Source organism: Oncorhynchus mykiss, chromosome 5, assembly GCF_057628025.1.
Source record: "Oncorhynchus mykiss isolate SJ-2025 chromosome 5, ASM5762802v1, whole genome shotgun sequence".
NCBI lineage: Eukaryota > Metazoa > Chordata > Actinopteri > Salmoniformes > Salmonidae > Oncorhynchus > Oncorhynchus mykiss.
In genome coordinates, this window is record NC_143026.1 from 84492501 (window position 1) to 84506993 (window position 14493).

The 14493-nt window shown below is 45.5% G+C and overlaps 1 protein-coding gene across 1 annotated transcript in view; it reads left to right on the forward strand.

The window, feature by feature from the left end:
* The window catches only part of LOC110523020 (pituitary adenylate cyclase-activating polypeptide type I receptor), a 65135-nt gene extending 54345 nt beyond the window's left edge, over positions 1–10790 (forward strand). The window contains exons 6-13 of the mRNA XM_036978567.2: positions 37–169; positions 3807–3960; positions 4152–4212; positions 4355–4424; positions 4613–4704; positions 4934–5063; positions 5570–5611; positions 5944–10790. Coding sequence (XP_036834462.2) covers positions 37–169; positions 3807–3960; positions 4152–4212; positions 4355–4424; positions 4613–4704; positions 4934–5063; positions 5570–5611; positions 5944–6288 — 1027 coding nt within the window. The 3' untranslated portion in view covers positions 6289–10790. The remainder of the gene's footprint in view (positions 1–36; positions 170–3806; positions 3961–4151; positions 4213–4354; positions 4425–4612; positions 4705–4933; positions 5064–5569; positions 5612–5943) is intronic.
* The last annotated feature ends 3703 nt before the right edge of the window (positions 10791–14493 follow it).

A 14493-nucleotide genomic window follows, 5' to 3' on the forward strand; every position in this document is an offset into this window, starting at 1 on the left:
AGGTCAGTCTAACAGGAAGTTGACTCTCCTGTACAGGAAGTTCCACTGTACCAGGAACTACATCCACATCAACCTATTTTCCTCATTCATCCTGAGAGCCAGTGCCGTTTTCATCAAGGACGGAGTTCTGTTCGCTGATGAGAACCTGGACCACTGCTTCATGTCCACCGTGAGTGTCATGCTGTCATCAACAAGCGACACAAACTATACTGGACTTACTGTCTTAATACTATTTGTAACTCCCTGTCACACCTTCACCTGTTATATCACCATATATTTAGATATTCTATACCATTACTGTCATGTAAGTTCATATAGTGTATACCACCGATTTCTACTAAGTTCCTGTGGCTTTATAGGTCTGTCTTCATCCGTGCACTTTCCTCTTTTGAATGTCATTGCCTTCAGATGTATGACTCATCTTGTTGTATGGGAAAAGCATCAGAGGGTGCTGTGAACGCTATCTGACTAGAGCACATTTTAGCTCATTGAAATGAATCTGTGAGAGACAGCGAGTCGAGACTTTCTCCTCCAAATAATTTTATGCTAAAACATTGGCCTGCTTCTAAAAAGAGTGAGTCGTCCAGTCGACTTTGGTCCTTTTCTGTGGCAGTGAGGCCATTGGATCAGAATATCAGTGGTGACTCATTAAGAGTGATGAAAGAGAGAGAGAGACTGATAAGAGAGAGAGAATGATGAGAGAGGGACAAAGAGAGAGAGGGGAGAAAGAGAGGGAGAGGGGAGGGGAGAGAGACAGATAAGAGAAGATAGATAAAGAGAGAGAGAAATATAAAGGGAGAGGGAAAGAGAGAGAGAGAGAGAGAGAGAGAGAGAGAGAGAGAGAGAGAGGGGGAGTGAGAGAGAGAGGGAGGGGAGAGAGAGGTCTCTTGCACCCCAACAGGACACCAGGTTCTATATTTAGAAGCTAAATCCACAGCACAGAGAGGAGATAGGGGATTACAGAGACTACTGCAGAAGTAGAGAAGGGTGGCAGTATGATTGTGGCTCAGGGAGTCACCAGAGGGGTACAGGGGAGGGGTGGAGGTGGCAGTATGACTGGGGTTCAGGGAGTCACCAGAGGGGTACAGGGGGGGGGTGGAGGTGGCAGTATGATTGTGGCTCATGGAGTCACCAGAGGGGTACAGGGGAGGGATGGAGGTGGCAGTATGATTGTGGCTCAGGGAGTCACCAGAGGGGTACAGGGGAGGGGTGGAGGTGGCAGTGTGATTGGGGTTCAGGGAGTCACCAGAGGGGTACAGGGGAGGTGTGGAGGTGGCAGTGTGATTGGGGTTCAGGGAGTCACCAGAGGGGTACAGGGGAGGGGTGGAGGTGGCAGTGTGATTGGGGTTCAGGGAGTCACCAGAGGGGTACAGGGGAGGTGTGGAGGTGGCAGTGTGATTGGGGTTCAGGGAGCCACCAGAGGGGTACAGGGGAGGGGTGGAGGTGGCAGTGTGATTGGGGTTCAGGGAGTCACCAGAGGGGTACAGGGGAGGTGTGGAGGTGGCAGTGTGATTGGGGTTCAGGGAGTCACCAGAGGGGTACAGGGGAGGAGTGGAGGTGGCAGTGTGTGTGTGTTTGGGGGGTGATGCAGGGTTAAATAATTGAGGAGTGGTGCTCCTGGCTGATAGCTGTCCCGCCTGACCCTCACCCCCATATCGACTGAAACCTGAATGGGCCCAACCTCACATAAGAGGACATATTGAGTCTGACCCTGATTAGAGTGTAATTACAACTCTCCTAGACAAGCACACACACACACACAATTTTAGGCTAAAATAAATGATTATTGTCTATCAACAATGACAAGCCACCGTGGTCTGACAACTTGGATGGAAAATTACTGAGGATAATAGTGGATGATATTGCCACTCGTATTTACCATGTTTTCAATTTAAGCTAGAAAGTGTGTGCCCCCAGGCTTGGAGGGAAGTAAAAGTCATTCCGAAACCTAAGAATAGTAAAGCCCCCTTTGCTGGCTCAAATATCTGACCAATCAGCCTGTTACCAACACTGAGTAAACTTTTGGAAAAAATGGTGTTTGACCAGATACAATAATATTTTACAGTAAACACATTGACAACAAACGTTCAGCACGCTTATAGGGAAGGACATTCAACAAGCACAGCACTTACACAAATGACTGATGTTTGGCTGAGAGAAATGGATGATAAAAAGATTGTGGGGGATGTTTTGTTAGACTTCAGTGAGGCTTTTGACATTATCGATCATAGTCTGCTGCTGGAAAAGCATAATTATCATGGCTTTACACCCTCTGCTATAATGTGGATAAAGTGTTACCTGTCTAACAGTACACAGAGGGTGTTCTTTAATGGAAGTTTCTCCAACATAACCCAGATAGAATCAGGAATTCCCCAGGGCAGCTGTCTAGGCCCATTACTTTTTTCAATCTTTACTAATGAAATGCCACTGGCTTTGACTAAAGTGTCTAAGTATGCAGAATAAGATAGTCCTAACTGCAACTCTTAACAAAGAACTGTAATTAGTTTCAGAGTGGGTGGCAACGAATAAGTCAGTCCTAAATATTTCTTAAACTAAAAGCATTGTATTTGGGACAAAACATTCACTAAACCATAAACCTCAACTAAATCTTGTAATATATAATGTGGAAATGGAGCATGTTGAGATGACTAAACTGCTTGGAGTTACCCTGGATTGTAAACTGTCATGGTCAAAACATAGTGATACAACAGTAGCTAAGATAGGGAGAAGAATGTCCATAATAAAGCACTGCTCTACCTTCTTACCAACACTATCAACAAGGCAGGTCCTGCAGGTTCTAGTTTCTACCTTCTTAACAACACTATCAACAAGGCAGGTCCTGCAGGTTCTAGTTTCTACCTTCTTACCAACACTATCAACAAGGCAGGTCCTACAGGCTCTAGTTTCTACCTTCTTAACAGCACTATCAACAATGCAGGTCCTACAGGCCCTAGTTTCTACCTTCTTAACAACACTATCAACAAGACAGGTCCTACAGGCTCTAGTTTCTACCTTCTTAACAACACTATCAACAAGGCAGGTCCTACAGGCTCTAGTTTCTACCTTCTTAACAACACTATCAACAAGGCAGGTCCTACAGGCTCTAGTTTCCACATTCTTAACAACACTATCAACAATGCAGGTCCTACAGGCCCAAGTTTCTACCTTCTTAACAACACTATCAACAAGGCAGGTCCTACAGGCCCTAGTTTTGTCACACCTGGACTACTGTTCAGTCGTGTGGTCAGGTGCCACAAAAAGTGACTTTGCAGTTGGCTCAGAACAGGGCAGCACGACTGGCCCTTGGATGTACACAGAGAGCTAATATTAATAATACGCATGTCAATCTCTCCTGGCTCAAAGTAGAGGAGAAATGGACTGCATTACTACTTGTATTTATGAGAGGTATACTGTGAAATGCTTACTTACAAGACCTTAACCAACGGTGCAGTTCGAGAAGAGTTAAGAAAATATTTGTTTTGGTGCTACTCGCTGTTTATCATCTATTCATAGTCACTTCACCCCTACCTACATGTATAAATTACCTCAACTAACCTGTACCCCCGCACATTGCGTAGGGGTGTCAATCTGGCCCTCATACCATCATGGCCACCTAAACATCCTCAGCGTCCAATTGGCTCACTCATCCCCCCTCCTCTCCCCTGTAACTATTCCCCAGGTCGTTGCTGTAAATGAGAATGTGTTCTTCGTCAACTTACCTGGTAAAATAAGTGTAAAATAACAAATAAAAGAGCTGAGAAAACTCTGATATTGATGTTGCTATATGGTGTGTGTGTGTACTGTAGATGGCGTGTAAGTCAGCGGTGGCCTTCTTCCAGTTTAGCATCCTGGCTAACTACTTCTGGTTGCTGGTGGAGGGCATGTACCTCCAGACCCTCCTGGCCCTCACCTTCGTCTCACACAAGAAGTACTTCTGGTGGTACACACTCATCGGCTGGGGTAGGTGACCTTCTCCTTTTTACTTTCTCCATGTCCTCATCTCTCTCCTTGTTTTCTCCTTCCCTTTGTCCTTCTCTTTTTACGTCTTTCCCCCTGTACTTCTCTCTTTACGTACTTCTCTCTCCTCAGCAACTCAAAGAGGAATGGTTTAGTAAGGACACCTAGCTGATATTGTCCTCTGCATCTGTTAGGTCTCCCAACTACAATACTGTTGGTGTGGGTTCTGACACGCAACTTCTATGATAACCGAGGGTAAGGATAGAAACTTATGTTTACTATAATCTTACTCTGAATTGATATTGTCATGTGGCCTATATACATGAATACTAATGTCTTGTTGGTGGTTGGAATAATACTGTACTGTATAATATCATGTGGTTCTGTCCTGATGTAGTTGCTGGGACGACACTGATGTGGCCTTCATCTGGTGGATCATCAAAGGGCCAATAACAGCATCACTACTGGTGATTGGCCTAACCCTAACCTAACCCTAACCTAACTTGACGCTAACCCTGGTTTCATGTCCACATCCCAGTTCTTCCTAACCCAACTCCAACCCAAATCCTAACTCCACTCTAACCCTAATCCACCCAGTGTTGTAAAGTATCCAGCCCTAACTCCTCCTCTTCCTCCTCTTCCTCCACTGCTCCAGGTCAACTTCATCATCTTCATCAACGTGATCCGTATTCTGGTACAGAAGCTCAAATCTCCAGGCGTGGGGGGCCACGACACTGGCCACTTCATGTGAGTCTCAGAGAAGCACACACACACACCCCCCCTACACACACACACACACACACACACATACACACACACACACACACACACACACACACACGTGTAAAGGTGGTTTGGTGAGCCAGACACAAAGACATTATTGTGACTCTTATCTGTTCTCTCTCTCTCTCTCTCTCTCTCTCTCTCTCTCTCTCTCTCTCTCTCTCTCTCTCTCTCTCTCTCTCTCTGTGTGCAGGAGGCTGGCTAAATCCACTCTGTTCCTGATCCCTCTGTTTGGGATGCACTACATGGTGTTTGCCTTCCTACCAGAGAACACAGGAGAGGAGGCCCGTATCTTCATAGAGCTGGGCCTGGGATCCTTTCAGGTAGGGGTGTGGTAGGGGTGTGGTAGGGGTGTGGTAGGGGTGTGGTAGGGGCGTGGTATGGGCGTGGTAGGGGTGTGGTAGGGGTGTGGTAGGGGCGTGGTAGGGGCGTGGTAGGGGCGTGGTAGGGGCGTGGTAGGGGTGTGGTAGGGGTGTGGTAGGGGCGTGGTAGGGGCGTGGCAGGGGTGTGGTAGGGGCGTGGTAGGGGTGTGGTAGGGGCGTGGTAGGGGCGTGGTAGGGGCGTGGTAGGGGTGTGGTAGGGGTGTGGTAGGGGCGTGGTAGGGGTGTGGTAGGGGTGTGGTAGGGGCATGGTAGGGGCGTGGTAGGGGTGTGGTAGGGGCGTGGTAGGGGCGTGGTAGGGGTGTGGCTGTGTGCCTGCGTGCCTGCACACGTGGTTTGGGTGTGCCACTACTGCCTAGGGGAATGTGTGTTCCAAAGTAAGGTACATTTGACATGCAGCTAGTTCATATAACTGTAAAATTCACTTTGTATTCCTTCTTCTTCCTCAGGGCTTTGTGGTGGCTCTGCTCTACTGTTTCCTAAATGGAGAAGTAAGCAGTAACCAACATAATTACAATGACATAATTAGAATCTAGGATTACAGTGATTTTGATTGAATAACTCGCAGTGTTCTTACTGCAGAGATAAATAGCCCAAATAGCCCTTCGTTTCTGATTGACTGCTATCTCAAGTCTCTGATGTCAAGATTATTTTATGTACTGAACGCTGTGTACAGACCTCTCAATGTGCTTTCAAATGACAGAGTGCTCTCTCTCTTTCTCTCTCTCTCTGTGTGTGTGTTTGTGCCTGTGTGCGTGCATGCATATGCGCGCGTGTGTGTGTGCGTGCGTATGCATGTGTGTGTGTGCATTCGTGTGTCCAGGTGCAGGCAGAGCTGAAGAAGCATCTATGGAAGTGGCAGATTCAGGGTTATCTGCGCTACAGTAGGAGAAGACGTACCCTCTTCACAGAGAGCTCCACTGTCACACAGATCTCTGTTCTGGAGAAGTCCTCCCCCAAGGAGCTGCCCTGCATCAGCGACACACACACACTCACACACATCGACAAACACACACTCACACACACTTCTGTCCCGAGCTGTACTGACACACAAACACTCACACACACTGACACACAAACACTCACACACAGCTCTGTCTCAATCTGTGACGACACAAACACTCTCACACACAACACAGACTCACTCACACACAACTCAACAGTCTGAGAGAACAAAAAATCTCGCTATCTCTCTCTATTCCCAATCCTCCCTCTTCTTTTCTTCCTCCCCTCTCTCAAGGATGGACTACACCTTGACTCTGCAGTGCCCAAAATCTCAGATAGGCCTCTCAGTCTAGAGAGATCTAAATGTTGTTCCATAGACTGAGCTGTCTGTTGTGTTGACTCACTGGCTTGGCTGTGTGGCTCCATAGACTGAGCTGTCTGTTGTGTTGACTCACTGGCTTGGCTGTGTGGCTCCATAGACTGAGCTGTCTGTTGTGTTGACTCACTGGCTTGGCTGTGTGGTTCCATAGACTGAGCTGTCTGTTGTGTTGACTCACTGGCTTGGCTGTGTGGTTCCATAGACTGAGCTGTCTGTTGTGTTGACTCACTGGCTTGGCTGTGTAGTTCCATAGACTGAGCTGTCTGTTGTGTTGACTCACTGGCTTGGCTGTGTAGTTCCATGGACTGAGCTGTCTGTTGTGTTGACTCACTGGCTTGGCTGTGTAGTTCCATAGACTGAGCTGTCTGTTGTGTTGACTCACTGGCTTGGCTGTGTAGTTCCATAGACTGAGCTGTCTGTTGTGTTGACTCACTGGCTTGGCTGTGTGGCTCCATAGACTGAGCTGTCTGTTGTGTTGACTCACTGGCTTGGCTGTGTAGTTCCATAGACTGAGCTGTCTGTTGTGTTGACTCACTGGCTTGGCTGTGTGGCTCCATAGACTGAGCTGTCTATTGTGTTGACTCACTGGCTTGGCTGTGTAGTTCCATAGACTGAGCTGTCTGTTGTGTTGACTCACTGGCTTGGCTGTGTGGCTCCATAGACTGAGCTGTCTGTTGTGTTGACTCACTGGCTTGGCTGTGTGGCTCCATAGACTGAGCTGTCTGTTGTGTTGACTCACTGGCTTGGCTGTGTGGTTCCATAGACTGAGCTGTCTGTTGTGTTGACTCACTGGCTTGGCTGTGTGGCTCCATAGACTGAGCTGTCTGTTGTGTTGACTCACTGGCTTGGCTGTGTGGCTCCATAGACTGAGCTGTCTGTTGTGTTGACTCACTGGCTTGGCTGTGTGGCTCCATAGACTGAGCTGTCTGTTGTGTTGACTCACTGTCTTGGCTGTGTAGTTCCATAGACTGAGCTGTCTGTTGTGTTGACTCACTGGCTTGGCTGTGTGGCTCCATAGACTGAGCTGTCTGTTGTGTTGACTCACTGGCTTGGCTGTGTAGTTCCATAGACTGAGCTGTCTGTTGTGTTGACTCACTGGCTTGGCTGTGTGGCTCCATAGACTGAGCTGTCTGTTGTGTTGACTCACTGGCTTGGCTGTGTAGTTCCATAGACTGAGCTGTCTGTTGTGTTGACTCACTGGCTTGGCTGTGTGGCTCCATAGACTGAGCTGTCTGTTGTGTTGACTCACTGGCTTGGCTGTGTGGCTCCATAGACTGAGCTGTCTGTTGTGTTGACTCACTGGCTTGGCTGTGTGGTTCCATAGACTGAGCTGTCTGTTGTGTTGACTCACTGGCTTGGCTGTGTGGCTCCATAGACTGAGCTGTCTGTTGTGTTGACTCACTGGCTTGGCTGTGTGGCTCCATAGACTGAGCTGTCTGTTGTGTTGACTCACTGGCTTGGCTGTGTAGTTCCATAGACTGAGCTGTCTGTTGTGTTGACTCACTGGCTTGGCTGTGTAGTTCCATAGACTGAGCTGTCTGTTGTGTTGACTCACTGGATTGGCTGTGTGGCTCCATAGACTGAGCTGTCTGTTGTGTTGATTCACTGGCTTGGCTGTGTGGTTCCATAGACTGAGCTGTCTGTTGTGTTGACTCACTGGATTGGCTGTGTGGCTCCATAGACTGAGCTGTCTGTTGTGTTGATTCACTGGCTTGGCTGTGTGGTTCCATAGACTGAGCTGTCTGTTGTGTTGACTCACTGGCTTGGCTGTGTGGTTCCATAGACTGAGCTGTCTGTTGTGTTGACTCACTGGATTGGCTGTGTGGTTCCATAGACTGAGCTGTCTGTTGTGTTGACTCACTGGATTGGCTGTGTGGTTCCATAGACTGAGCTGTCTGTTGTGTTGACTCACTGGCTTGGCTGTGTGGTTCCATAGACTGAGCTGTCTGTTGTGTTGACTCACTGGCTTGGCTGTGTAGTTCCATAGACTGAGCTGTCTGTTGTGTTGACTCACTGGATTGGCTGTGTGGCTCCATAGACTGAGCTGTCTGTTGTGTTGATTCACTGGCTTGGCTGTGTGGTTCCATAGACTGAGCTGTCTGTTGTGTTGACTCACTGGCTTGGCTGTGTAGTTCCATAGACTGAGCTGTCTGTTGTGTTGACTCACTGGCTTGGCTGTGTGGTTCCATAGACTGAGCTGTCTGTTGTGTTGACTCACTGGATTGGCTGTGTAGTTCCATAGACTGAGCTGTCTGTTGTGTTGACTCACTGGATTGGCTGTGTGGTTCCATAGACTGAGCTGTCTGTTGTGTTGACTCACTGGCTTGGCTGTGTGGTTCCATAGACTGAGCTGTCTGTTGTGTTGACTCACTGGCTTGGCTGTGTAGTTCCATAGACTGAGCTGTCTGTTGTGTTGACTCACTGGATTGGCTGTGTGGCTCCATAGACTGAGCTGTCTGTTGTGTTGATTCACTGGCTTGGCTGTGTGGTTCCATAGACTGAGCTGTCTGTTGTGTTGACTCACTGGCTTGGCTGTGTAGTTCCATAGACTGAGCTGTCTGTTGTGTTGACTCACTGGCTTGGCTGTGTGGTTCCATAGACTGAGCTGTCTGTTGTGTTGACTCACTGGATTGGCTGTGTAGTTCCATAGACTGAGCTGTCTGTTGTGTTGACTCACTGGCTTGGCTGTGTGGCTCCATAGACTGAGCTGTCTGTTGTGTTGATTCACTGGCTTGGCTGTGTGGTTCCATAGACTGAGCTGTCTGTTGTGTTGACTCACTGGCTTGGCTGTGTAGTTCCATAGACTGAGCTGTCTGTTGTGTTGACTCACTGGCTTGGCTGTGTGGTTCCATAGACTGAGCTGTCTGTTGTGTTGACTCACTGGATTGGCTGTGTGGCTCCATAGACTGAGCTGTCTGTTGTGTTGACTCACTGGATTGGCTGTGTGGCTCCATAGACTGAGCTGTCTGTTGTGTTGACTCACTGGCTTGGCTGTGTGGTTCCATAGACTGAGCTGTCTGTTGTGTTGACTCACTGGATTGGCTGTGTGGCTCCATAGACTGAGCTGTCTGTTGTGTTGACTCACTGGATTGGCTGTGTGGCTCCATAGACTGAGCTGTCTGTTGTGTTGACTCACTGGATTGGCTGTGTAGTTCCATAGACTGAGCTGTCTGTTGTGTTGACTCACTGGATTGGCTGTGTGGCTCCATAGACTGAGGAAGAGTAATACAAAAAAAAGCAAATTATCCCAATGGCCACAGATTGACCAGATTCCCAAATGAAGCAAACTTTATAGTGTCTACAATATACTGTATCTTCCATAGTACAAGTAAATACACAGCCTTGTCTGTCAGGGCTTTCTAAATGGACTGTGCTGTGTTTGGGTGGGTTGCTGCTATTGTTGCCAGACATGGACTTGCTGGCTGTGTGTTGCCTGGAAACTAGACACTAGTGGACTCTAGTGGATGCTAGTGGACTCCAGTGGACTGCGCTTGTGTCCATAGTAGAAATGGACTGGCCCCGGTTTGTTAGAAATGCAGAGTAGTGATAAATTAAACATAATGATTGAGAGGAAGAGGTTCAACTGACCTCTCTCCCCTCATCAACCTGAAGGAAGAGGTTCAACTGACCTCTCACCTCTCCTCAACCTGTAGGAAGAGGTTCAACTCACCTCTCTCCCCTAATCAACCTGAAAGAAGAGGTTCAACTGATCTCTCTCATCAACCTGAAGGAAGAGGTTCAACTGACCTCTCTCCCCTAATCAACCTGAAAGAAGAGGTTCAACTGATCTCTCTCATCAACCTGAAGGAAGAGGTTCAACTGACCTCTCTCCCCTAATCAACCTGAAAGAAGAGGTTCAACTGATCTCTCTCGTAAACCTGAAGGAAGAGGTTCAACTGACCTCTCTCCCCTAATCAACCTGAAGGAAGAGGTTCAACTGACCTTTATCCCCTCATCAACCTGAAGGAAGAGGTTCAACTGACCTCTATCCCCTCATCAACCTGAAGGAAGAGGTTCAACTGACCTCTATCCCCTCATCAACCTGAAGGAAGAGGTTCAACTGACCTCTATCTCCTCATCAACCTGAAGGAAGAGGTTCAACTGATCTCTATCCCCTCATCAACCTGAAGGAAGAGGTTCAACTGACCTCTATCCCCTCATCAACCTGAAGGAAGAGGTTCAACTGATCTCTCTGAAGAGTACAGAGAAGAACAACCATTTCTACCTTATGGATTGTAATGCAACATGTTGCACAGTGCACAAGCATGTATGGAGCACTACACTGTAAAGATGATTATTTATGTAGACCTTGTTTTTTGTTGTTATTAATTGTCTTAAAACCAGTTTTGTACTGTTTCGCTATGGCTTTAGTCATCCATCTAGCAAGAGGGCAATATTTTAATGGTGTAGTGTTGTTTCCCCCCAGAAAGCTATGACCTTTGGCTTTCATCTGGAATTGTTTATCTACAGTGCCTTGCGAAAGTATTCGGCCCCCTTGAACTTTGCGACCTTTTGCCACATTTCAGGCTTCAAACATAAAGATATAAAACTGTATTTTTTTGTGAAGAATCAACAACAAGTGGGACACAATCATGAAGTAGAACGACATTTCTTGGATATTTCAAACTTTTTTAACAATTCAAAAACTGAAAAATTGGGCGTGCAAAATTATTCAGCCCCCTTATGTTAATACTTTGTAGCGCCACCTTTTGCTGCGATTACAGCTGTAAGTCGCTTGGGGTATGTCTCTATCAGTTTTGCACATCGAGAGACTGAAATTTTTTGCCATTCCTCCTTGCAAAACAGCTCGAGCTCAGTGAGGTTGGATGGAGAGCATTTGTGAACAGCAGTTTTCAGTTCTTTCCACAGATTCTCGATTGGATTCAGGTCTGGAATTTGACTTGGCCATTCTAACACCTGGATATGTTTATTTTTGAACCATTCCATTGTAGATTTTGCTTTATGTTTTGGATCATTGTCTTGTTGGAAGACAAATCTCCGTCCCAGTCTCAGGTCTTTTGCAGACTCCATCAGGTTTTCTTCCAGAATGGTCCTGTATTTGGCTCCATCCATCTTCCCATCAATTTTAACCATCTTCCCTGTCCCTGCAGGCCCAAACCATGATGCTGCCACCACCATGTTTGACAGTGGGGATGTGTGTTCAGGGTCATGAGCTGTGTTGCTTTTACACCAAACATAACGTTTTGCATTGTTGCCAAAAAGTTCAGTTTTGGTTTCATCTGACCAGAGCACCTTCTTCCACATGTTTGGTGTGTCTCCCAGGTGGCTTGTGGCAAACTTTAACCGACACTTTTTATGGATATCTTTACGAAATGGCTTTCTTCTTGCCACTCTTCCATAAAGGCCAGATTTGTGCAATATACGACTGATTGTTGTCCTATGGACAGAGTCTCCCACCTCAGCTGTAGATCTCTGCAGTTCATCCAGAGTGATCATGGGCCTCTTGGCTGCATCTCTGATCAGTCTTCTCCTTGTATGAGCTGAAAGTTTAGAGGGACGGCCAGGTCTTGGTAGATTTGCAGTGGTCTGATACTCCTTCCATTTCAATATTATCGCTTGCACAGTGCTCCTTGGGATGTTTAAAGCTTGGGAAATCTTTTTGTATCCAAATCCGGCTTTAAACTTCTTCACAACAGTATCTCGGACCTGCCTGGTGTGTTCCTTGTTCTTCATGATGCTCTCTGCGCTTTTAACGGACCTCTGAGACTATCACAGTGCAGGTGCATTTATACGGAGACTTGATTACACACAGGTGGATTGTATTTATCATCATTAGTCATTTAGGTCAACATTGGATCATTCAGAGATCCTCACTGAACTTCTGGAGAGAGTTTGCTGCACTGAAAGTAAAGGGGCTGAATAATTTTGCACGGCCAATTTTTCAGTTTTTGATTTGTTAAAAAAGTTTGAAATATCCAATAAATGTCATTCCACTTCATGATGGTGTCCCACTTGTTGTTGATTCTTCACAAAAAAAATCAGTTTTATATCTTTATATTTGAAGCCTGAAATGTGGCAAAAGGTCGCAAAGTTCAAGGGGGCCGAATACTTTCGCAAGGCACTGTATGTCTGAGAAAAATAACAAAAATTCAACCCATATGATCTAGTACACAGTAAAAGTATACTAAAACAAATACAACGATTATGAAATGATAAAATAACATACAGTTGGGAATGAATAAGCCTCTTCATACTTTATAATATGTCCTAATATAATAATCTGTTTTCGGAACATCTACCCAAAATATTTCACATTCTTTATTACTTGACCAAACATATAGTTTCTTCGGAAAGTACTTTCTCCACATGTTGTTACGTTACAGCCTAGTTCTAACATGGATGAAATGAAACTAAATCCTCAGCGATCGATACACAATACCCTTTAATGACAGAGCAAAAACATCGTTTTAGACATTTAGCAAATGTATAAAAATGTTTTAACAGAAATACCTGATTTACATAAGTATCCAGACCCTTCGCTAAGAGATTTGAAATTGAGCTCAGGTGCATCCTGTTTCCATTGATCATCCTTGAGATATTTCTACAACTGGATTTGAGTCCACCTGTGGTAAATTCAATTAATTGGCATGATTTGGAAAGGCACACACCTATCTATATAAGGTCCCACAGTTGACAGTGCATGTCAGAGCAAAAACCAAGACATGAGGTCGAAGGAATTGTCCGCAGAGCTCAGAGATAGGATTGTGTCAAGGCACAGATATGGGGAAGGGTGCCAAAAAATGTCTGCAGCATTGATGGTCCCCAAGAACTCAGTGAAGTTTGGAATTGCCAAGACTCTTCTTAGAGCTGGCCACCAGACCAAACTGAGCAATCAGGGGAGAAGGTCCTTGGTCAGGTAGGTGACCAAGAACCAAATGGTCACTCTGACAGAGCTCTAGAGTTCCTCTGTGGAGATGGGAGAACCTTCCAGAAGGACAACTATGTCTGGAGCACTACACCATTCAGACCTTTATGGTAGAGTGTGTGTAGATTGATGAGGGAAAAAAACAATTTAATCAATTTTAGAATATGGCTCTAATGTAACAAAATATGGAAAACGTCAAGGGGTCTGAATACTTTTCCGAAGGCACTGTATCATGACATTAATGATAGTCAAAATCTGTTACATTTGTGAACGTCTCAATACACATTTGGGCCATTTAAACAGCATGCTTCCCTCTAATAGACAAGGGGAGAAGGGCTATGTAAAGGCATCGATTATGTCGCTCTGACCATATGCAATGTGTCTGCCTCCAAAGTAAAACAAATGTTTGACTTCCACACAAAATTACTTCTTTACTTATTTTAGGTTTAAGGAAGTGTGTAGATTGCGTTCTTTATCGTAGAGCTCTGTTGTATTTAGATCCGCCTGCTCGAGACAAATTCAGCGATTGCTTTGCCATGTCTGTGCTGTGAAGCAGTCGAGCTGGATAAATGTTTTTCTAAGGACCGCCCCTTTGATGTCACATTGCAGTGAAGTGATATAAATTGATGTAATAATGAAACCGACCACCAGAGGGAGGCAAATACAAGTTTATTCGACAGAGGAAGGTCTGCATTGCTGTCTTCTGACAAAACAGTGGGAAGTCAATAAAATAGGTAAGGTAAACATTTACATATTTTTAAAAGTAATTCTAGTGCACAATTTCAGGGACTGTCAGTTTAAGAGGTTTTAATGTAGACGTGTACATAAACATGAATGAATGAGATTATAGATTGTTGATAAGAGATTATAGATGATAGCGATATAGAGATGTATAGATTATAGAGATAATATCAATTATAGAGATGATAGATTATATAGATTAGATTATACAGATGATCGATTATAGAGATTATAGATTATAGAGATGATAGAAATTATAGAGATGATAGATTATAGATAGTCTAGATTGGTTTTTCTTTTGAAACTTTATACTCCCGTTTTCTTGGACATTGCATTTATTTAGAGATTTTATTAACACCAAAGTCAGCGTATTTATGTCAAAACTGTTTCAAAGTGTTCTATATTTCTGAGCAATCTGTACA